The 24,969-nt window shown below is 36.6% G+C and overlaps 2 protein-coding genes across 3 annotated transcripts; one reads left to right on the forward strand and one right to left on the reverse strand.

Annotated features, from left to right (window-relative positions):
- Positions 1-1,759: 1,759 nt before the first annotated feature.
- LOC110458513 (alpha-1,3/1,6-mannosyltransferase ALG2-like) lies at positions 1,760-7,487 on the forward strand. Its single transcript, XM_021510248.1, has 3 exons — positions 1,760-2,367; positions 5,874-6,074; positions 6,559-7,487. The coding sequence occupies exons 1-3, from the start codon at positions 1,872-1,874 to the stop codon at positions 7,152-7,154; spliced, it is 1,293 nt and encodes a 430-aa protein (XP_021365923.1). The 5' UTR covers positions 1,760-1,871; the 3' UTR covers positions 7,155-7,487.
- Positions 7,483-23,753, reverse strand: LOC110458500 (WD repeat-containing protein 70-like). Of its 2 annotated transcripts, XM_021510237.1 has the most exons (18): positions 23,686-23,753; positions 23,154-23,219; positions 22,587-22,667; positions 22,053-22,376; positions 21,982-22,019; positions 20,810-20,869; positions 20,257-20,390; positions 19,265-19,418; positions 15,378-15,454; positions 14,559-14,739; positions 13,741-13,840; positions 13,214-13,298; positions 12,437-12,575; positions 11,816-11,916; positions 9,227-9,306; positions 8,592-8,708; positions 8,153-8,321; positions 7,483-7,595 (listed from the first exon to the last, which is right to left on the reverse strand). In XM_021510237.1, exons 1-18 carry the CDS (start codon positions 23,720-23,722, stop codon positions 7,502-7,504), a joined length of 2,037 nt encoding a protein of 678 aa, XP_021365912.1. In that variant the 5' UTR covers positions 23,723-23,753; the 3' UTR covers positions 7,483-7,501. The 2 variants fall into 2 exon arrangements, with proteins under 2 accessions (XP_021365912.1, XP_021365904.1); XM_021510229.1 differs by having other exon boundaries at positions 21,982-22,376.
- Between the last annotated feature and the right edge of the window lie 1,216 nt (positions 23,754-24,969).

Below are 24,969 nucleotides of genomic sequence, written 5' to 3' on the forward strand. Positions count from 1 at the left end.
TAATTAGTTGTCCTGTTACGTTCGTCAGCACCCCTGCAGGTGAGGGATCGGGAAAAAATGTACCTGCTGTTATCTAAGGAGGCGACTAATGAACGAACCCCCTGCAAAATTGGAGATTTTCTTTGGTGTCCTATTTTTGGGGGCACAAGGGCGAGCATAATAAATCTGTTGCGTTCATTGTAATATTTGGGATCTTAAGTTTTCTTTCTTCTTCTAGCTACCATTTATTTCCCAGTGCCTTGCTTGGCAACACATCATGTTTGGCTTGAATGTTGAGCGTTCGCCCAGTTGAGGAAGGCAATGGGTTGTTCCCAGGCCGGGACATACCAAAGTCCATAAAAAACGGTAGTTGTTATTCCCAGCTTAACGTTCAGCATTTAGGGGAATAGCAACAATTGGTTTACCCGTTGTCAGTATAATGTGAACAGGAGGTGTACTGTGCTGGGTGCCTTCGGCATGGTATTTTAGTGAGAAAGCACTATAAAGTCGGCATCAATTCAATTCAACTTTGTTCTCTTTCACAAAGCATGTATATAGAGAAACATATTTACAATATAATATATAGTAATTGTAGTGTTCGTAGTCGGTAGTACACAGTACTGTTTCAAAATAAATGCACATTTGTATCAAGGAGGGCAATATTGTTATTAATTATTCTGATAAGTTTCTTCAGTGTTTTTATATTAGTAGTATTCATTTATTTATAGAACTTAATTGCATTTGGTCTCATCCAAAAGTATTTATCTATATATAAAATTCTATACCCAGACAGTGACGGACACTCAAGCACGTAATTGAATTCGTCACCAATTTGCTGACTGTTACAGTGTGGACATTTTCTTTCATTATAATCAATATCATGCTATGTGCCAGTTTCAACAATACATTTGTGATTGGTAGTCCTAAATTTACAAATTGTAACTCAATCTTTATCACTTAAAATACCTAAGTAATTTTCAAAATGACAATTATTTTCAAATATCCTATAACATGTAGCTCTTGATGAAGTGTGTACATCACTCTGCCATTTCTGTAAATACTGGTCGTGCAATATTGGTTTAATAACATGCTTTAGCCATGTGGTATACTATTCTGTAGTATATTGAACTTTCCATAAGTAACTCACCCCACATTCATTTAGAATACGTTTAATAAGGCTTTTTAATATTGTAATTCATTTAAAGAACCAGTACGACTAAATGCCGTACCCAAATAGGTAAAATTGTCCACTAAATCTATCACCACATTATTAAAGAAAAATACATTTCTATTGTTTTTACGTCCTTTACTAAATACTATACATTTTTTTCTATATTAACCTTTAATTTCTACTGTTTACAGTATTCACTGAATACATTTAATTGTAGTTGCAAGTTAACTGGACAGTCTGAGAAAAGAAGTGTATCATCAGCATAGAGGGAAATAAAAAGCTTTATGTAAACATGCAATTCACTTTCTAATTAAGTACTAGATTTGTCAATAAATATTGATTTTTATGCAAATTGAAACGTAAAATTCAATGCAAGTCAACAGCTTATCGAACTTCTTTCAAAAACGAAATCATCACATCCCATTTCAACTTCATTTTTCGTAAACTAGGCTACTAACAATTTGATATCGATTTTGGTAGGTTAGATTAAACAATATTGAATTTGGTCAAATGGGGCCTAGACGTAATACAGCATGCATGATATATTTCATTTGTGATGTGCCACCTAATCTAACGGAGTTACGTCCCTTTTATAAAAATCTTCAAAACTGAAGATACATTTGGTGGCAACTTCCGTGTATTGAAATGCAAGACGTGGCTGTCGATATTACTGCATTTTCTACCGCACTGGAGTCTACAATTCCGTAATAAGTAAAATAAAATGGTTAATGTGGTATTTCTTCACCCTGACTTAGGAATAGGAGGGGCAGAAAGGGCTGTTATTGACGCTGCACTCAGCTTGAAATCCAGAAATCATGTTGTCCACTTCGTTACGGCACATCATGATAAATCCCACTGCTTCCAGGAGACCAAAGATGGTAGTCTAGACGTGACTGCAGTTGGTGACTGGCTACCACGCAGTATTATGGGGAAATGTCATGCACTGTGTGCATATCTGCGAATGATTTATGCCGCTGTCTACTTGGTATTCTTCAGCTCACTGCAGTACGATATCGTATTTTGTGATCAAATCTCTGCATGTATTCCAGTACTAAAATTCTCCAAAGCAAGAATTCTGTTTTATTGCCATTTCCCTGACATGTTGCTGACAAAAAGGAAGGGCGCGTTAAAGAGACTGTATAGGGCTCCGATAGATTGGTTAGAAGAGAAAACAACGGGAATGGCAGACTGTGTGTTGGTAAACAGCAGATTTACGGGTATGTCTTTCATGTGAATTTGTGGTTAACATGCAAAAATATCATTAAAAACATGATGAAATGTCAATGTACGGTAAAATGATAACTGTTGAATGGAAGCCGGCCAAGGCTGGATAATGTTTATGATGTATCTCCTTGATGATACTGGGCTAACACAACTGGTCACGTTTCCTACCTGTAATAACAATATATTAGATCTCATAATTGTAAATACCCCAAACCAAGTACAGAGAATTTAGGCAATTCCTGGTTTATCTGACCATGATATTTTGTTCCTCCAAATTTCCAGTGTTCCCCACAAAATTAACCAAAAACCCAGAGAAATACCCTTGTATAAAAAGGCCAATTGAAATTCCATGAGAAGTGAACTCCACAACCTCTATCTAGAAATCTCAACCAATAAAGTCCTAACTGTAGAGGCATTATGGGAAGCATTCAAACTATTTACCAAAGATCGTTGGCAAACATGTCCCACACAAAGTGGCAAAAAAAACACCATGGGTGACACATGAAATGAAAAAGTTGATAAAAAAAGAAACAGACTACCGGTATATAAACAAGCAAAAAAGTCTGGTAATCCATCAATTAAAGAAAAATTCAAGTCACTGAAACATATTATTCAAAAACTATTAAGACAGGCCTACCGGAAATATATTAAAGACATAGGCCGTCCAAATTCAAATTCATTTGACTATAAACCTATGAAAAGGTTCTGGACATATATAAAACACCAAAAAACTGACTACAGTGGTGTAGGGGCACTGAAACAAAATGGTAAACTTCATACAGATCCTATGGATAAGGCCAATATATTGAACAATCAGTTCCAGTCTGTGTTTTCCAGTGCTGACAACATTAGCTCAGACACATTTAAGCAGCAATACCCTATGCAGAACAACATCCCTGAGATGGGTAACACCCAATGGAATTTATAAACTTCTTTGTAATCTAGACACCTCTAAAGCTGCTGGCCCAAATCATATCAAACCGAATGTACTCAAGGAACTGGCAAAAGAAATCTCCCCCATTCTCTGTCTCATCTTCCAAATATCGTTAGATACCGGTCATGTTCCATCTGACTGGAGAACAGCTAACATTGCCCAAGTTTACAAAAAAGGCCAAAAATTTAACTTGAAAACTACCGTCCCATATCTCTCACTTGTACTTGTAAGTTGTTGGAACATATTATAGTAAGTAACATCATGAATCATATGCATGCTGATAACAACATTCTTTACCCCTTACAACATGGTTTTAGACAATCCAGGTCATGTGAGAGTCAACTTTTAGAATTTATTGATGGCATCTCGAGAAATTTAGAAGATGGTAAACAGACAGATGTATTCATTTTGGATTTTAGTAAGGCCTTTGATAAGGCAAGCCATTCTCTCCTTATCCACAAACTTAGGGGGTATGGAATTACTAGACCAGTCAACACTTGAGGGCTTCCTAAGTGACAGAACCCAGACTGTTGTAGTAGAGGGGGAAATGTCTGATTCTGCCCCAGTAAGATCAGGGGTCCCCCAAGGCTCGGTCCTTGGACCGAGTCTTTTCTTATACTACATCAATGATATCACTGAGTGTATAACATCTTCTATCAGACTCTTTGCAGATGATACCATCATGTATCTGACAGTAACATCTCAAGAGAGACGCTTGAACCCTACAAAAAGATCTTGATAAACTGGCACTTTGGGAGACTAAATGGAGGATGGCTTTCCACCCTGAGAAATGCCAGGTCCTCTCTGTCACCATAGACATCCCATCTGTCACCCTACATACTACATGGTCACAAGTTGGAGCATGTGACAGAGACTAAATATCTTGGGGTCACCATTACTTCTGATCTCAAGTGGAGTACTTATATCGATAATATCAAAAAAAAGGCCTATAAGTCCCTGGTCCGCCCTCAGGTTAAATACACTAGCCCAGTATGGGACCCTTATGATATAGACAAGCTAGAGATGGTACAGCGCAGGGCTGCTCGTTTCGTTGCCAACCGCTATCGTAACACCTCCAGCGTTGGCAACATGTAAGAACACCTAAAATGGCGTAGCCTTGCAGATTGCAGGAGAGACTGACCATGCTCTATAAAATCCATCATAATAAAGTTGCCATTGCCACTAAATATCTCACCGCTATAACCAGACAAACAAGGCATAGTCATCAAACCTCATTTCAAACTATCTCATGCAGGACGTCTGTAAAGAAGGAATCATTCTTTCCTCAGACTATCAAAGATTGGAACAAACTCCCTTCTCAAATTATTTCTTCTGATTCAATACTGTCCTTCAAATCAGCTATCTCTGCTCTTCAATATTAAGTTCTGTTCCTTTCCTTTCATAGCGCTACACCTATATATGACATGATCTTCACTATGCTGAAGTAGGTCATCAGATGGTAGAAGTAGAGAGAAGCCTTGAGTTCAAGTTAGCTCCCTTTGCTTGTGTGGAAATTTATCCTCCTTTCATTTGAATATATGTTACATTTTAAACTCAAATATCTAAATAAATGGAAACAAGCATTAGTAATTAAAGTGGTGTAAACTTAGTGTTTAAGTAGATATTTGTCTTTCCTTATCAGCCAATATGCATATTAGCTTGGCACCTATTTGAGAAGTCCGAATGATTCTGACGTTTTATCGACTTTTTTTTATTTCAGTCTGTTGTCGATTAATCGCCGACAGACCAATATTAAAAAAGTCAATAAAACGTCAGAATAATTCGGACTACTATTTGAGATGACCTTTTTATAACCTAGACATGAAGATCTCAGTGACCTAAATATAGTGCAATGCACATCCATATACTTCAGGTTTCATCAAAATATCTTTATTATAACAGTTCAAAGTTAAACTAGTTTATGACCTGAATAACTTTTCACTTAAAATTTTGCACTTAATTTACCTTTGACCTTGAGGTTAAGGTCATTGACCCCTAGTTATAGTATACTGCACACCTTGAGTGGTTAAGCAGGTATACTTCATGTTTATCTAGATATCTTTGACAGTTTAAAAGTTATGGCTTGGACAAGATTTAATTATTAGATGAACCAGAAGGAAAACAAGTATTGATATACAATATGTCATTCAAAGGAGAGACATATTAGCTATTTCCAGTAAAACAAACTCCCGAAGAACATGTACTTATTGTTTGATCTCCTTTAAGTGTCTTGTGATATCATTAACACATACATCACAGGATCTAATAAAGTGAACAATCAATGTAAAATGTGTTTTAAGCTAATGATGATTTTTGAAATGGTTTTCATCTATTTATGGCAATTTTTCATAACCGGTATCTATATGAGATATTTATAGTTTATATTAAGAAATCCTTAACTTTCTATAAATACTATAAGTGAGAGGTAAATATAAGCTTAAGTCCTTGAATAATGCACACTATAATTGCAGTTGTTTGTATGATCAATGCTTTAAACTATTGACATGGAACTCATTTCGTAATACGGAAAATGATTTTCACATTTTATTATATTTTTTTATACAGCTGGGATCTTTAAAGAGACATTTACATCACTTGTCCGGACAACTCCAGAGGTACTATACCCAATACCTGATTTCTCTGCATTAGACAAGCAAGCACCTCCACCTACAGGAGACCTCTTGCCTCAGAATGCATCCACAATCTTTCTCTCCATCAACCGATATGAAAGGAAGAAAAATCTCTCTCTTGCTATTGATGCTCTTGGTAAGAAAGATTTCTTCATTTCTAACATATCATTGTCAAGTAAGATGCATTAAAATTCATTTTGAGTTGACAACTTGACAATATAATATATTTGATGATCTGGATACAAACAAGTATATACCAATATATTTCACATTGTGATGAATATCAAATATAATATTCCACAATCAAATCTCAGTCTGGCCAATTGCATTTGTACTCTCAGAACATTGTTGATATTTCATTGATGTTTATTTCATTTTCATAAAAGGTCTGTAAGATATATTTTTCTTTTCAAAAAAGATGTATCAAAGCTATATTCATTGTATAACGGGGATCCTAAAGGATACTCATTGTATAACAGGGATCCTAAAGCATACTCATTGTATAACAGGGATCCTAAAGCATACTTCTTGTATAACAGATTGAAAACAAATGAAAGTACTTTTGAATGTGTTGTGCTTGTACATGAGATGTGATATTAAGATTGTATTTGATTTTCCAGCCTGTTTAAAGGAAGCCAACGGGAAAAGACTTAACAGTATTCACCTTGTTATGGCAGGCGGATATGATGAAAGAGTTGTAGAAAACAGAGAATATTATCTGGAACTCAAACAAAGAGCAGATGATGCTGGGATAGCAGAAAATGTCACTTTTATTCGCTCATTCAGTGATGCACAAAAAAGGACCCTGCTCCATAACTGTAGTTGCCTTCTATACACACCAGACAGGGAACATTTTGGTATTGTACCGATAGAGGCTATGTACCTGAAATGTCCAGTGATCGCAGTTAAAAGTGGCGGTCCCTTGGAAACTGTTGGTCATGAGACCACGGGATTTCTATGTAAACAGAATGATGAAGAATTTGCTTCAGCCATGATGCAATTTATCAAAAATAAAGACTTGCACACAAAAATGGGGGAGGCTGGTAGGAGCAGAGTGCTGGAACTATTTTCTTTCGAGGCATTTACAAATCAACTTGAAGGTGTTGTGAAAAAGCTGTCTGCTCAAGGTCCACGTCAAACACTGACATTATCTCTGATGTGGACAATGGCTTTTGTCTGTGTGTTAGGTCTACTGTTAGTATACATACTGTTTTGATCATTTGTTTTGTAATCAAGTGATAATTGTCTACACCATTGAAATAGCCTGCATACACACAGTATCGTAGGGACCAAAACATTTCGAAGTTACTCTTGAAATGGAATCTTAACAAATATATTTGGTACAATACATGTAACTTGGTGCATTTAGATTAAACATAACAAAAAAAAAAAAAAAACAAGTTAACATCAAAACCTTGTTTCCAAAAAAGATGAGAAGTTAATAAATTCAACAGTTTAAATAGTAAATCTAATGTGTACATCTTTTTACAAGAATTACATACCAGTTGATGTATATTAGACATTTATTTATTTACAAATTATATGTACATTAAAAAAACAATTTCATCCTAGTTTTGCTTTCTTCCACAATGGCTCATCATCATCATCATCCTTCTTCTCCTCCTCAACCTCTTGGAATATCCTCACAGGCTGATTTCTAGAAAAAAATATGTTTTTGTCAAATTTGGATGAGTTGTGTATCATTGATATCAGCAAATAATAAATTGAGTTTTATAAGGTGGTACCTGTCTATCATTGCATTCTCATAGTATTTGACAAAAATATAGTAAAAACTACACTTTGAGAATAAACAGTAGCTCTAGTATTGACACTCTACTGTTTCTGAAACATCAATTAACATTTCTTGGACTAATGCTGTTTGTTTTGGCAGCCTATTTGAGAAAAGAACTTTAAGGTGTGGTTGAGAATATTTTATGAAAATATTAACATTAAGGTATATTAGATACACATAGAATATTTGGCATACTAGAACAATTATTACATAACAGTTCCTTTTCGAAATTTATTGACCGACCAGTCACCCAAAATAGTTAAAATGACCACAGCCCAACTTCAAATTACTACGTACTTTTGTTAAATACTGTTAAAAAAGACTGGAAAATCATTATTATTTTACATGAAAGCATACCAGAGGTTATGCATGAGGTGCATATGTCGCCCCTATATATTGAGAGAAATCTTGAAAGCTCTTACTTTTTGTATGCTGGTTCCACCCAGAATGGGTTTTCCTCTGCTTCTTTTGCATGGCGTAGAATGGCCTCCCTTGGATCATTTTCATATTTATCAGGTTTTCTAAGGACAAGATTTTGGACCACATACTGAGAGAGAGTTGCTCCCCTTTGGGCAACACGACCACCTTCACCTAAGATCGAAAATATCATTTTGAACAGAGGTTAGGTAAGAATCTGGTGCTATATTCAACATTTTACTTTCATGTACTCAACACTATCTGGTCACCATGATTTTGTTTGATATTGATGTTGATTTAAATATATGAGTACCTGAATTTCTCCCATAATAGATAAAAACAAATTGGTTACAAGTGAGCAAAATAATACAAAACCTGGTAAATTAAAGATTTTTTTAAGCAAGAAATAATGATTCAGTGAAGTAACAAGAAAAAAGATTTTACCTGGCCCAGTGATGGGGAGGTCAGGTCTCCTAGATTTAACAGGGTCCTTCCTAACCCGCTCCTCTGCTTTACGCGTACTTGTTGGGCGGCCCTCACGGAACATTGGCAGAGCATAGGCTGTAATATATGTGGACAATACACTGAGTACATTGTTTAATATGATATCGCACATAATTATAAAACACAGTATAAAGTCTGTCGTTATATAATGCATCAACTGATCTTAGAAAGATCATCCACTACAATTTAGAAAGATTACCATGTTTGTCTGCGATGTGGGTTGTTTTGATGCTGTAGGCTTTGTAGAGGCCATATACTGGAGTGACCTATATCTGCCCTTCATCCACATTTCAAGGTAACCATACTTCATTTTCAACACATCTAAACATCACATCTTAATTACGTTTGATTTGTGTATTAATTTGTTTTTAAGATCTCATAAAAAGGGTTAGGATCATAATAAGATCACTTCCACATCTAACCAATATCAACCTTCGACCCATATCAACCTAATTAAGGTCCTCTGGCCTCTTAGGCTGGTTTTGGGTTACAGAGTAGGATATAGAAACGGTATATGATATATAACAGATAATTCTCTTCAATAAAACAAAAGTCTACACTGATAAAACACTCACGTGTTATAATTTGTTGGGTGGTCATCACTTTAATCTGTCTGCTTTTTCTTTCTGATTTCACAACACTCAACATTGCACCTCTGTAAAGTCACAAAATCATAACATTCAATGATACACATAAGGAAGATATGGTCTGGAAACCTTCTTATTTTAGCAAATTTCAATTAATGTGTATTATCAAATTTTAACAGATTGGTGCCTTGATGAACTGGCACACAATGATAATAGAAAATACATGTAATACATGTAATACACAGAAATTTAATTTACAAAATCATAAATTTAAAGCACAAGAAGCGTTAAAGAAAAGATTACTGTTAAGATATATATATATAGGTTTATAGTTTGACTAACGTACCTATGAGTATTTCTAACACTAGAATTGGAATATCTTAAAAAGAAAAAACTGAGGTGACACTACCGTGCCTCTCTCCAAGACATTACAGATATTTTTTAAATGTTTGACTATCATACACAATTTTACTGATAATGTTAAAATGATTTCAAACATGTGTTAGTTGTATTGATGCTTTGAAAGAGACGTGAAGGCGTCTATCCAGATTGGAGTCTAATGAGACAACCTCAATCAGAATACTTGGAGACACCTGTTATCCCTAGTCTGCATCGCTCATTTCTGATCAACTTCTGGAAGAGAACCTTTCTAGATGGATTCCAAACTGCTGCATCTTGACATCTAGTGGCAGTCGAGAGAGAAAGCCCAGGGTACGGATTGAAACATCTAGTGGCAGTCGAGAGAGAAAGCCTAGGGTACAGATTGAAACATCTAGTGGCAGTCGAGGGAGAAAGCCCAGGGTACGGATTGACACCTAGTGGCAGTCGGGAGAGAAAGCCCAGGGTACGGATTGAAACATTTAGTGGCAGTCGAGAGAGAAAGCCCAGGGTACAGATTAAAACATCTAATGGCAGTCGAGAGAGAGAGCCCAGGGTACGGATTAGACATCTAGTGGCAGTCGAGAGAGAAAGCCCAGGGTACGGATTGACATCTAGTGGCAGTCGAGAGAGAAAGCCTAGGGTACAGATTGAAACATCTAGTGGCAGTCGAGAGAGAGAGCCCAGGGTACGGATTAGACATCTAGTGGCAGTTGAGAGAGAAAGCCAAGGATACGGATTGACATCGAGTGGCAGTCGAGAGAGAAAAGCCCAGAGTACGGATTGACATCTAGTGGCAGTCGAGAGAGAAAGCCCAGGGTACGGATTGACATCTAGTGGCAGTCGGGAGAGAAAGCCCAGGTTATGGTCGGCAGTCGAGAAAAAGCCCAGGGTACGGATTGAAACATCTAGTGGCAGTCGAGAGAGAAAGCCAAGGGTACAGATTGAAACATCTAGTGGCAGTCGAGAGAGAAAGCCCAGGGTATGGTCGGCAGTCGAGAGAGAAAGCCCAGGGTATGGATTGACATCTAGTTGCAGTCGAGAGAGAAAGCCTAGGGTACAGATTGAAACATCTAGTGGCAGTCGAGAGAAAAAGCCCAGGGTACGGATTAGACATCTAGTGGCAGTCGAGAGAGAAAGCCCAGGATACGGATTGACATCTAGTGGCAGTCGAGAGAGAAAAGCCCAGGGTACGGATTGACATCTAGTGGCAGTCGAGAGAGAAAGCCCAGGGTACAGATTGACATCTAGTGGCAGTCGAGAGAGAAAGCCCAGGGTACGGATTGAAACATCTAGTGGCAGTTGAGAGAGAAAGCCCAGGGTACGGATTGACATCTAGTGGCAGTCGAGAGAAAATCCAGGGTACAGATTGACATCTAATGGCAGTCGGGAGAGAAAGCCCAGGGTATGGTCGGCAGTCGAGAGAGAAAGCCCAGGGTACGGATTGAAAGATCTAGTGGCAGGCGGGGGAGAAAGCCCAGGGTACGGATTGAAACATCTAGTGCCAGTCGAGAGAGAAAGCCCAGGGTACGGATTGAAACATCTAGTGCCAGTCGAGAGAGAAAGCCCAGGGTACGGATTGACATCTAGTGGCAGTCGAGAGAGAAAAGCCCAGGGTACGGATTGACATCTAGTGGCAGTCGAGAGAGAAAAGCCCAGGGTACGGATTGACATCTAGTGGCAGTCGGGAGAGAAAGCCCAGGATACGGATTGAAACATCTAGTGGCAGTCGGGAGAGAAAGGCCAGGGTACGGATTGAAACATCTAGTGGCAGTCGGGAGAGAAAGCCCAGGGTACAGATTGAAATATCTAATGGCAGTCGGGAGAGAAAGCCCAGGGTACGGATTGAAACATCTAGTGGCAGTCGAGAGAGAAAGCCCAGGGTACGGATTGAAACATCTAGTGGCAGTCGGGAGAGAGAGCCCAGGGTACGGATTGAAACATCTAGTGGCAGTCGGGAGAGAAAGCCCAGGGTACGGATTGAAAGCTCTATTAGCCTTTACCCTTAATTTATGTTTTGGTCTGTGTTATTTTTTTTTGGAACATGTTTTAGTATCACAGTATTCTATCAATGATACAGACATAAAATATCAGTATATTATCAGTAAATCTACCAAAACCACTGGCAGTCGCAGACAAAATATAGGATTTCCATGTTTTGGTTTCTTTCTTCATGACTGAAGTGTAACAAAGACTCACCTTTGACTTTTTTTTGGATCGTAGAAAAGTCTGACTTGGCCGTCTGCACAGCCAACGACCATCTGATTGAGCTTTGGGTGCCATAGACAACGCACAACACTCTGTATAATGCAACACAAAAGTACAAAATGAAATTGGATTTTAGGATGGAGATTCGAAAGGAGAAAATTACCATCATCAAATACAGTAGTTCTGGATTCTCAGTAATCTGGCTTAAATCTTCCAACAAAGTTGCTTCCTACATGTTATCAACCTGGAATTTGTGAAAACAAAAATTCTTTCATAGGCATCAGCAATCTTTCATATACTGTAAACCTGAAAATCTCCCTCAATCTAACTTTCACCCTTTACCTATAAATTTGATATTTTCATACAATTGTATGCTGTTCACTAATATTTGCTCATAATTAATTTGCCCTCAATATACTGTATACATTTTTTTTACCCTAATCAGAACCCTTAGAACACATCAAGCTTTTTCATGGGTCAAAATTGGGTGAAAATAGTTTTTGATTAAAGAATAAAACATGAAGATAAACTTGCCAGTTCCCTCTCATTATAAGGCATTGATCTCGTAAATGATCTCGCAAATGAATACTCCATCGAAGAGGAATAACTTACCGAGTCGGATATTTCAAGTTCTGACAGCTTGGTTAGTGTGTTTCGTTCATAAAAGAGTAACTTCCCCTTGCCAGTATTCTTCTTAACTGAAAGTCCTGTGATAATCATTTGATCATCTGGACTGAAAACACAATCTGTGCTGTAAAATAAAAGTAAAATTAGTTTTCCGTGGCAGATCAAAATAAGGATAAATCATCCACACAAAACATTAAGATATTTTGTTTAAATACATAACTTTTATATGCTAATTCAACATAATCATGACAAACCATATCAAGGGTAGATTTTCACTCATACAAACTCCATACAAACCCAACACCAACTCATGAAAATGACAAAGAAACTACATTCAATGTACAAACTACATACAATGTACAAACTCATTCAAAATACATACATGTACAAAATATTTTAAAACATACAAATTACAAACTTCATACAGATAACCAGTAGAATTAGTAGAAGCGTCAATAGTAGTCGAAGACTAATTGTATTACGTCGACAACGGTGAGTTAACAGTGAGTTAACAACAAATTAAACACAAACTGAATTCCACACAAAGCCATAAATACAACGAACACACAAATTCACACAACTTGTGAACAACAACACAAACTACATAAATTACACTAGGTACTTTATTTGTGTTCAGCTATGACTAAGGGGAAAATATTGATTTTAAAGTTTATATTACTTTTTTCACTTGCTATTCTGTAATAATATTTATAGGTCAATGGTTAAGGTTCCTAGATGTAAGGAAATAATTTTTGTTCTTACAAAGAGAAGAAGTTGTCAAGATCATTCACAACATTGAGAGGCTTCTTGAAGTTGCGGATATCCCAGGTTTTCAGGGTATCATCCCCTGTAATTAGAGGCACAATGTAAGTAACTATCAAAGGGAACAGATCACACTGGATGTCATACAGTCAAACATGTGTTATGTGAAATCCTCAGGATTCACCGAGTTAAAATATAGTGATAAACTGCTCTGAAGCCAAATAATGAATATATCTAAGTCTGGAATAACAGATGAAATGACATATGTCTCATTAACCTATCAAAAGCTGGGCGTGCAAAAGTCCTGATGCTCCCATTGGTCACGTTGGTTATGCGGTTTTTATCATTGATTAACTTTACTCAGTTATTGCTGTCAAGAACATGCTGATCAACATCCTTGACATCAACTCTATGCTTATTTCTCTTGATGATTATTTTAAAAATAATCTTCAGTTACATATCACTGTACATGTGTACAACTATAATTTCGTTATAAATGTCTTAAAGTGTAAATATATTTGTGTTACCTCCCCTTGATGCCAGTATCTGTCCGCAGTAGCTGAAGCAGAGACATGACGTATCGCTGCCATTCATGTGACAATTCCTGTTCACCATGGAAACATTCACCTACAATAAACAAACACAAACATTGATGAACCTTTCCAAGCATAAATTTTCTTCACAATGACCCCTATCTAAATACCATAAATATTTGCGTATAGTGCACTTGGGGGAAATGATAATCTCAAGAAAAGGGTGCCCACTATACATAGGAACAATCCAAAACCAGTCCTGGGTCACGACCATTTATCATAAATATATGAAAATCTTTTTATACTCATAGAATCATTGAGTGAAAAATCGCTAACAGTGATCATACAATTCTGTGAAAGTTGTCTTTCAGACAGGTTAGGATTACTAGTTAGGGTCAAAGTAAAAGTTGAAAACTACTGATAAGGAATCACAAAATCAAAACAATAATGGTCTTCCTCATACTGGGGTGATAATTTTTGTCCAAAAATACTCAAACAACAAAGGTTGGTCAATCAAATTTAAATTCAATTGTGATGTCACTGCAGGAACATATCAACTTATTTTCATAAAGGAACTATTTCATCTACTATTTAACACAAAACGTGTATATTATTTGGCTGCAGAACTGTTCATATTTGCCTGAAATCACTGTCTTCATGCCTTCAAAGTCGACCGTCACTACATAGAGCATCATTACATATACATTACTACATATACCTGGTAAAAAATCATTCTGAAAGTGATCCTGATAAGACAGAATGTGATAATGAACTCAGAAGGTGAGGCACTAAGATTTTAACTGTATACATACAAAGGACTTGTTATGGTCCCATATCTGTATAGAGCCATCTTGGCATGCTGTCGCCACCCAGCGGCCATCTTTGCTGTAGGTGCAGGTGGTGGGGACAGTTTTACGTCCTAACTGGGTCCGTGGTTTGAGAACTGTCTTGTGTTTCTTTCCTTCCATATTCACATCCCATAACCTGACAGTGCTGTAAGGGTAAAACAATTATATTAATACTGAACAATTGTTGAATACTTCTTTGAAACATGTATATATTGAAGACTGAAAATGAATATCTTTTCGCATGTATTATGGTATGCAACACAATTCAATACCAGATATGAAAAATATGTTTTAATCTGTATACTTACATTCTAAATGACAAAGGAAATTGTATTTCTCCATTCATGACGCATTTTAAACACATTATTTTACCAAATACATGAAGGAACAGCCATTTTTACTGAAACAAGGTCATGCTTCCTTTGGTTACCTGTTCTGTCAGGCGAAAAATACCAATCAGACACTATCTAGGAATCTCCATCCTAAAAGTGAATTTGATGTAACATCATTGGCTGGTTCCCAATTACTCTGTATATCCTTTGAACCACAGAAGACAGTTAACATTATAATAAATACAACCATGTCGTGTAATATGAACCCTTATATTACAAATATTCCAACCGTAAGAAAAAATTTCAATTTAAGTTCAACACTGTGTTACCTTAAGAAACTTCTGATAATGAAATTTTCTGAAAATTGCTCTATGTTTAGATGTATCTGAAGTAAAATAGTTTTGTCAAGGAGAATTTTTGCTGAAATTCTTCATTCACTTTCGGTACTTACCCGTCATTGGAACAGGTCATAAATTCTTCCCTTGTTTTAGGATGCCAGCATCCTGAGTTCAACATAGCTGAATGTCCCTGAAATGACAGCATATTAGAGTATCCAGCGGTATTTCTGTGAAGTTTGGTGAGTACCTGTCGTCTGATTTTACTCTCATCAAATTCATTCTTGGAAGAGAGTGGCAATGATTTGGAATACTTTATTTTTTAATGGGGAATATCGGTAATAAAAGTCCTTCTACTGTATTTGACCTCAAATAAGCCTCCTCTCAACTTTGGCAAATGTCCTGGGAACAGGGTGGCTGCCTGCAATTAAGCCCCCTCCCTAATTGTCTCTCTTACAAAAAAAAAGAGTTAATTTTTGTCTCCGAACATAAGCAAATTAGTTAACTGGTTGCAATAAAAAATTAACCAAAGTTAAAACTCTGCAAATAATTATGTCACTGAATTGTACCATAGTAAATACTATAGTGTCATGTACTCTACTGTGATTCTGTATTGGTTTTTAATAAAGCAATTTGTAATTATGTATTCATTAATTAACTAAGGAATATGGATGAATATTATAACAAATTATAACAGAAAATGATATAAACATAACAAAATATCAAGACATCATCTAGATGGTTGAACTTAAAATAAAACATCGTTCTGTTGCTGAAAGAACACCATGCTTTCGTTTTATAAGGGTTGTGTGTTTTGCAGATTTTAATCTGAAACGAAACATTTGTCTTTACTGTAAAATTATCTTTGCTAATTACAGGTATCTTTTTTTAATCTTGAATATTCCATACCTTTGTGTTGGACATGTCTAAGAGATATCGGTCTCCCTTTAACTTATTACATACCTTTGTGTTGGACATGTATGGGTCTCCCTTTAACTTATTCCATACCTTTGTGTTGGACATGTCTGGGGGTCCCTTTAACTTATTCCATACCTTTGTGTTGGACATCTCTGGGTCCCCCTTTAACTTATTACATACCTTGGGTTGGACATGTCTAAGAGATATGGATTTCCCGTTAACGTATTACATACCTTTGTGTTGGACACGTCTGGGTCTCCCTTTAACTTATCCCATACCTTTGTGTTGGACATGTCCGGGTCTCCCTTTAACTTATTACATGCCTTGTGTTGGACATGTCTAAGAGATACGGGTCTCGCTTTAACTTATTCCTTTCCTTGTGTTGGACATGTCTGGGTCTCCCTTTACCTTATTACATACCTTGTGTTGGACATGTCTTGGTCTCCCTTTTACTTATTACATACCTTGTGTTGTACATGTCTAAGAGATACGGGTCTCGCTTTAACTTATTCCTTTCCTTGTGTTGGACATGTCTGGGTCTCCCTGTAACTTATTCCATACCTTTGTGTTTGACATGTCTGGGTCTCCCTTTAAATTATTCCATACCTTTGTGTTGGACGTGTCTGGGTCTCCCTTTAACTTACTTTTACTTATTACATACCTTTGGGTTGGACATGTCTGGGTCTCCCTTTACCTTATTACATACCTTTGTGTTGGCCATGTCTAAGAGATATGGATCTCCCGTTAACTTATTACATACCTTTGTGATGGACATGTCTGGGTCTCCCTTTACCTTATTACATACCTTTGTGTTGGTCATGTCTAAGAGATATCAGTATCCCTTTTACTTATTACATACCTTGTGTTGGCCATGTCTAAGAGATATGGATCTCCCGTTAACTTATTACATACCTTTGTGATGGACATGTCTGGGTCTCCCTTTAAATTATTCCATACCTTTGTGTTGGACATTTCTGGGTCTCCCTTTTACTTATTACATACCTTTTGTCTAAGAGATATCGGTCTCCCTTTAACTTATTCCATGCCTTTGTGTTGGACATGTCTGGGACTACCTTTAACTTATTCCATACCTTTGTGTTTGACATGTCTGGGTCTCCCTTTAAATTATTCCATACCTTTGTGTTGGACATCTCTGGGTCCCCCTTTAACTTATTACATACCTTTGTGTTGGCCATGTCTAAGAGATATGGATCTCCCGTTAACTTAAGCCATATCTTTGTGTTGGACATGTCTGGGTCTCCATTTAACTTATTCCATACCTTTGCGTTGGACATGTCTGGGTCTCCCTGTAACTTATTCCATACCTTTGTGTTTGACATGTCTGGGTCTCCCTTTAAGTTATTACATACCTTGTGTTGGACCTGTCTAAGAGATATGGATTTCCCGTTAACGCATTACATACCTTTGTGTTGGACACGTCTGGGTCTCCCTTTAACTTATTGCATACCTTTGTGTTGGACATGTCTAGGTCTCCCTTTAACTTATTCCATGCCTTTGTGTTGGACATGTCTGGGTATCCCTTTAACTTATTACATACCTTGGGTTGGACATGTCTAAGAGATACAGGCCTCCCTTTTACTTATTACATACCTTTGGGTTGGACATGTCTAAGAGATATGGGCCCCCCTTTAACTTATTATATACCTTTGTGTTGGAGATGTCTGGGGCTCCCTTTAACTTATCTCATACCTTTGTGTTGGACATGTATAAGAGATACAGGGCTCCCTTTTACTTATTTCATACCTTTGTGTTGGACATGTATAAGAGATACAGGGCTCCCTTTTACTTATTTCATACCTTTGTGTTGGACATGTCTGGTGCTCCCTTTAACTTATTACATACCTTGGGTTGGACATGTCTAAGAGATACAGGCCTCCCTTTTACTTATTACATACCTTGTGTTGTACATGTCTAAGAGATACGGGTCTCGCTTTAACTTATTCCTTTCCTTGTGTTGGACATGTCTGGGTCTCCCTGTAACTTATTCCATACCTTTGTGTTTGACATGTCTGGGGCTCCCTTTAACTTATCTCATACCTTTGTGTTGGACATTTCTAAGAGATATGGGTCTCCCTTTTACTTATTTCATACCTTTGTGTTGGACATGTCTAGGTCTCCCTTTAACTTATTCCATTTCTTTGTGTTGGACATTTCTAAGAGATACGGGTCTCCCTTTAACTTATTCCATGCCTTTGTGTTGGACATGTCTAGGAGATATGGGTCTCCCTTTAACTTACTCCATACCTTTGTGTTGGACATGTATAAGAGAGACATGTCTAAGAGATATCGGTCTCCCTTTAACTTATTCCATGCCTTTGTGTTGGACATGTCTAGGTCTCCCTTTAACTTATTACATGCCTTGTGTTGGACATGTCTAAGAGCTACAGGTCTCCCTTTTACTTATTCCATACCTCTGTGTTGGACATGTCTGGGTCTCCCTTTAATTTATTCCATACCTTTGTGTTGGACATCTCTGGGTCCCCCTTTAACTTATTACATACCTTTGTGTTGGACATGTCTGTGTCTCCCTTTTACTTATTCCATACCTCTGTGTTGGACATGTCTGGGTCTCCATTTAACTTATTCCATACCTTTGCGTTGGACATGTCTGGGTCTCCCTTTAAATTATTCCATACCTTTGTGTTGGACATTTCTAAGAGATATGGATCTCCCGTTAACTTATTACATACCTTTGTGATGGACATGTCTGGGTCTCCCTTTAAATTATTCCATACCTTTGTGTTGGACATGTATAAGAGAGACATGTCTAAGAGATATCGGTCTCCCTTTAACTTATTCCATTTCTTTGTGTTGGACATTTCTAAGAGATATGGATCTCCCGTTAACTTAAGCCATATCTTTGTGTTGGACATGTCTAAGAGATATCGGTCTCCCTTTAACTTATTCCATTTCTTTGTGTTGGACATTTCTAAGAGATATGGATCTCCCGTTAACTTATTCCATACCTTTGTGTTGGACATGTCTAAGAGATACGGGTCTCGCTTTAACTTATTCCTTACCTTGTGTTGGACATGTCTGGGTCTCCCTTTAACTTATCTCATACCTTTGTGTTGGACATGTCTAAGAGATACGGGTCTCCCTTTGCACACTCCATTTTCTCAAAGCCATCCCGATCCAGGACCTTGGCCTTGTTGTTACCAGACACAACCAATATGGTGTCACCTGTAGAACTATACTGTAACTGCTTGATAGGGTGACTGAGGATTCAAAATAAAACAAACATTTCAATGATTTCAAGAAAAAATATTATAAAAGGAAGAACATTGATGATAAAATGTTTGATAAAAATCTTTACAACAAATTTTTATCAAAAAATAGAAAAGACTCAAGTTGGTTCTCTAAACTCAGAATGACCTTTTATGTACAAGCTATTTTACTTTAAACTGTGGAATGTGGGTGGGGGACAGCACATGGGAAGAGTCGAGAATGATTTTTTAAAACAAAGGAGGTCACCTAATTTGTTTATTTACTGTATGGACAAAGTCTGAACATTTCTTTCATACAAAAAAATGTATCCTGGCATAAATTGTGAATGTCAATATTTTCACTGAGTTATCAATGATTTGGAAGCAAATAAAATACAAAAATACAAAGTTCTTATTATAACTGAAGTGTCAATGCCTCAATTTGCCATCACATTTGTTTTTAATTCAGCAGAATTGGATAAACCAAAAAATTCATCTTCTCACCATTATTTACTATGTTATCCTTGGGTAAGAAAACTACAGGTGATGTAGTGTGTTTTATAAAATTGTAAACAAACTAATAGGTAGAAACCAACACTTTTTGTCAGAACCCTATGTCTTAAGATGATGTTCCTATCCTGTTTCACCAGCGTTCACCTATACAATCAGAATTTCTAACAATAGAAACATCTATTATCTCTGTAATTTTCTATAACAAGCATGTCTTTGATGTAGACATATGAAAGATGGGCTGACTGACATACCATTCACAAGGTATGATTGACCTAAATTAGGCTGACATACCATTCACAAAGTCTGACTGACCTAAATGATAGGCTGACTGACATACCATTCACAAGGTCTGATTGACCTAAAAGATTTTAATGAGGTGTCCATTCCAGCAAAATCCCAGAACTTCATTTCATAGTCGACACCCCCAGTGACCAGCCTCGCCCCCGAGGGATCCAATGCTAGGGCAGATACCTGTAGATACAACATACAGTGTGTACTGTGGTGCAAATACCATTATAAATTAAGAATGTGTCATGCTGTCCTGAATTGGGTTTAGATAAATAATTAACAAATTTCATAAAAAGTAAAACTTTATTTAATATAGCTTATCTAGACAAAATAGAGTCTTTCATATTGGAAAAGAAAACAATGCTTGAGGAAATAAATGATCTGTTTCTCTCAACACAATCTCGATTTCAAGGGAGATAATTCAGTATAATTTGTGAATTTTTCACTGATATCATAGTGCTCCACTTTTACACAAACCTATTGAATCAAAAAGCAGACTGTAAAATAAAAATTGAACTAAAAAAAATATTTTCTGGGTTGTTTCAGAATTTATTTATAATTGCCTACACAGAAATATGACATTTTTTAAATGATACACTTACAGGTTTGACTCCATGGTTCAGTAAAATTTCATGGCTCGATGGAATTTTACTAATCAAACTCTGAAAAAAATAACAAAAAAATCCTTAACTAATTATACTACATTTCAGCAGTTTGGCTGATATAAAGGTAGTTGCTTGTCCATATACCATATTACCAGTAATTATAATTTTTTAACACCCTTTGTAACATATCAACTTCTTTTTAGTAACCAAGAATTGAAAACATAACTTTTTTTATATATATTTCTTAGGAAGACAATCACTAGTGTTCAGTTTGATAGCAAATGCATGATTCCTTTCAATAACCATATTATGATATCTTTTATTTGAAGAGCATGAAACAGCAGGATTTTCATTAAGAACAGGCAGCAGGCCAAAATGACTGGTTCAGTTATGATTTTAATCTGTCCAAACCACCTTTTTTTCTTATATATCTCATATGTAACTTTACAAAAGTAGTCCGGTTAAAAATGTCATTTGGTCTGTTCAAACAGAAGTTACTGAAAAGGTTTAAAACAATATGTATAAAAACTCTATCTCCTTACTGTTGCTAGAAAAATATCCCTGCTACCTAGTATGTGTATTAAAGTAACCACACATATGAAGCATTTTTGAAACAAATGTTTGTACATGTCTGTTCCATGACCTGACCAGAACAAAGATAGTAAGTATCATCTATTTATCAAAATGTTTTCTACATACTGGGGTTATTGATTAAGGTGATACTGGTCAAGTTTTTACAGGTCAGTTAAACTGGTGTGGAACCAAAGACTTTGAAACGATACAGGGCCATACCAGCTAAATGGCTTGGTGAAAAAGCTGAATATCTTTCCCTTGATATCATCATACTATGTTTATTTTATGCATTTATAACACATACATACACTGAAAAAAAATGAAACAAATTGTAACAATACTATTCATACATAGGGAGGGGAAGTAATTAGAAAGTATTTTATTCTCAACACAAAACAAGTGTATTACATCAACAATCATAGACATTAATTCTCTGATTGCTTTTGTAATATTACAAATACTGAACTCTATGAAAACTAACAGATCTATTCAATGTTATTGTAATATACAAAATAGAAGATAATCCAGGAAGAGCTCTTGCTTTTAAATACTACAGTAGAGTACTAATATATACATGCTGAACCCCCTTTACACACCTCTTCCTCCTCCTCACTATCGTCCTCATCAGAGTCTCCTCTTCCCCTCATGCCAGGAGAATCAGAGTCTCCTCCTCCCCTCATGCCAGGAGGAAGAGGTGGACCTATGTCATCCTCTTCCTCGTCACTTCTCTTTGTTTTGTCTGGACCAAGCATTCCAGGGGGAAGTGGAGGCCCTACAACCTCCTCATCAGAATCTGAACTAACTGCCTTTTTCTTTGGTTTGTCCTTCTTTGTTTTTGAATTTGGTTTTTCATCTGAACTGGAAGAGTCAGAATCAGAATCAGCACTACTGTCACTATCAGAACCTGATGATGAACTTGATTCTTTTCTTGATTTTTCCTTCTTACTCACAGTCAGCGTTTCTATATCTGGAGGCTCGGAATCTATGTTATCTGCAAAATAATACATTGAAAACAACACTGTTACAGTGAATGTCAGATTTTAGCAAGCTAGGATAAAACTTGTTTTATAAAATTTCCAGTGTACATGTTTTTTCATAGTGTTGAATATCAGCCTTTTTTGTTCACAAATGATTTTAGTGCAATTTTAATACAATTTTTAAAGTAATAAACTTAGTTTTCTGTCAATGCTTGTTTACAAACCCTTTGTTCTGTCGATGGCAGTTTTGCGAGCTTCCTGAAACATGGCCATAAAGTCAAATGTACGGGCTTTCTTCTGTGTTCCTGTGGTAAACCATCAAATAACCATGATCAATATCACACTATGTAAAGTAAATATTGAATTAACTTATCCTGCAGATCACTGTATTACTATTTAGTATCTTTTGAACTCTTTACAATCTGGTATACCACGGAATTAGATTGTTCTTTCCGATATGTGCATAATGGGACTAAGATTCAAATGACAACAGATGGTTTTTAGTGTCACACTACTAGAATATCACAACCTAGACAATATTACACTCCATTCCACGTCACTGGAGTGAGTAATGTTATGTATCCTACTCAAGGATGGAGTGATCAATGTTTGTGTATCTTCCTGAAGGATACGACATGTCGACAGGCGGACCTCAAATCACCGACTCGACAGTCACTTGTCTGTTGGTAGCTATATATGTATATATATATATATAGTAAAGCACACTATCCGCTGTGTAAATTACAGTGTCCCATATCATCAGATCAATATTCTCTTTATTCAGCATTTACCTTGCACATGGCTCTGAGTTGCTGAAGGTTTGTTTGCTTCATCCTTACTTGAATCACCTTTGCTTTCTGGAAAACAAAATGGTACAAAGGTGTGGTTTTATTTTGGGACCTCGCTTTCCAAGTAATTTATCCTCCAAGCTCCAAAGCTGGACTAGCTGAAGCAGAGCCTGTCATAGCTATACAATTTCAAATGGGATATATCAAAGTCCCATCCTCCTATCAGCATGTAGCATACAGAATTGACGATAACGAGGGGAAAAGGTTACATAGTCATGTCCAGTGTATAGCACAGAAGGATGATCCCAATATCTTATCCTACGAGCGCCCGAAACTGGATTGAATGGTACTGTAATTTAGAAACGTTGTTATAACGTTGAGCAAGAATCTCATCGGAAAATCAATCATATACATAGCAATCACTTCAAATATAGTGATCATTTAATATAATAGTAATCATTAATACAAATGAAAATAAGAAATAACAACAAAGACGATAAAGGAAACTTGTAAAGTGTATAAAACATATTTTTACCACGCAGAGATTTCATTTCTTCTTCATCGTCCTCCATGTTGCAAATCTTAGTCAATTGAGCGTTTGATTCAACAGTGTCAAACCACTTTTGAAATGAAGCGTTTAGCGCACTCGTTGAGAAGTACAAAATTAGGATTTCTAAACAAACGAAACAAAATACGATCAAAGTTTCTTTAGTACCAAATCATCAGATGGTTTTCTTTAAAATCAATATACAGTTTTCTTTTTTCATAGTTCTTCGTCTATCATTAAGATGACAACGGCTAGTTTCTTTTCATTAATCATTTTAATTTAGTCAGTGATTAGAGCGAAGTTAAGTTTGAAAACTGAACTTGTTAAAAAAAACACCCAAAGGAAATACACAAGGCTTCCAACCAACCAATGAATAACATTTTTAGTTTTTACAAAATGTTGTCGGCACTTCCTGATGTGCATTGTAAAAGGCATTCTCGATACTCCATATACTGTCATAGCAAAATTGAAGACACGCGGCAAGCTATTTGGTTGGTTTCGGGTAAAACACACCTGACTAATCGGTAGGCTGAAGCGACACCCGACTTCAAAGCCAGCCAATTGTACCGTTACGCGACTGACAGATTATTTTGATGTACACCAAAGGATCAAACTAGCGATCTTCTCGTGTCATCCATATATAGGGTGGCGCACACTGAGCCGTCGATTTTGCTGCGACATATTCCAAGTGTGCAGACAGCGAAAGTGAGCGTATCCCCTATACCGACTGATCTAAGACTTTAATCACGAATGTATCGATGTCAAGGCTTCAGTAGCTTACAGATCGAGTTTAGATATATATATATTGTGAATAAAATTTGACACATCACAAACTAAAGGTTCATACTTTTGGACTGGAAATAATCAAATAAACGAAAATGAAAAGAAACCATACCATAAGACCCTAATTCAAAGATTTTCACGGCGACAATGAATAAAAAACCCACCCAAAAACGGAAGTATATAGGTACCAAATTTCATGATAATATCTTCCGACAATCGATAATTGTCCCAAGCGTTATAACGGCAAAAAGGAAAATCTATATACTAATTTCAAGAACCTGTTCAGAGCTTCGATACGAGATGTAAAGGGGTGGCCTAGAGTCGAACCCGCGCCTGTCAGCACAACAGAGTACAAACGCTGTCAAACACTTTAGACCTCTCGGCCCTATATAAAAAACACACAGATATATTGGTCACTTTCGTTTATCGCGTTCAAAGTAGTTTGAATGTCTCGGCCATATTTGTTTGTCAAATAAGGGCAGACTTAGT

This window comes from Mizuhopecten yessoensis, unplaced genomic scaffold (genome assembly GCF_002113885.1).
Source record: "Mizuhopecten yessoensis strain PY_sf001 unplaced genomic scaffold, ASM211388v2 scaffold1255, whole genome shotgun sequence".
Lineage (NCBI taxonomy): Eukaryota > Metazoa > Mollusca > Bivalvia > Pectinida > Pectinidae > Mizuhopecten > Mizuhopecten yessoensis.

What these genes read in the sequence shown, in the direction of transcription:
- LOC110458513 (XM_021510248.1), top strand. Translation starts at nt 1,872, where the DNA reads ATGGTTAATGTGGTATTTCTTCACCCTGACTTAGGAATAGGAGGGGCA. An exon ending in GGTAAACAGCAGATTTACGG is followed by an intron (nt 2,368 to 5,873) that starts GTATGTCTTTCA and finishes TTTTTTATACAG; the next exon opens with CTGGGATCTTTAAAGAGACA. An exon ending in TCTTGCTATTGATGCTCTTG is followed by an intron (nt 6,075 to 6,558) that starts GTAAGAAAGATT and finishes TTGATTTTCCAG; the next exon opens with CCTGTTTAAAGGAAGCCAAC.
- LOC110458500 (XM_021510229.1), bottom strand. Translation starts at nt 23,722, where the DNA reads ATGGAGGACGATGAAGAAGAAATGAAATCTCTGCGTG. An exon ending in TCAATCAGACCTTGTGAATG is followed by an intron (nt 19,419 to 20,256) that starts GTATGTCAGTCA and finishes TTGAATCCTCAG; the next exon opens with TCACCCTATCAAGCAGTTAC. An exon ending in AACTTGAAATATCCGACTCG is followed by an intron (nt 11,917 to 12,436) that starts GTAAGTTATTCC and finishes TGCATTATACAG; the next exon opens with AGTGTTGTGCGTTGTCTATG.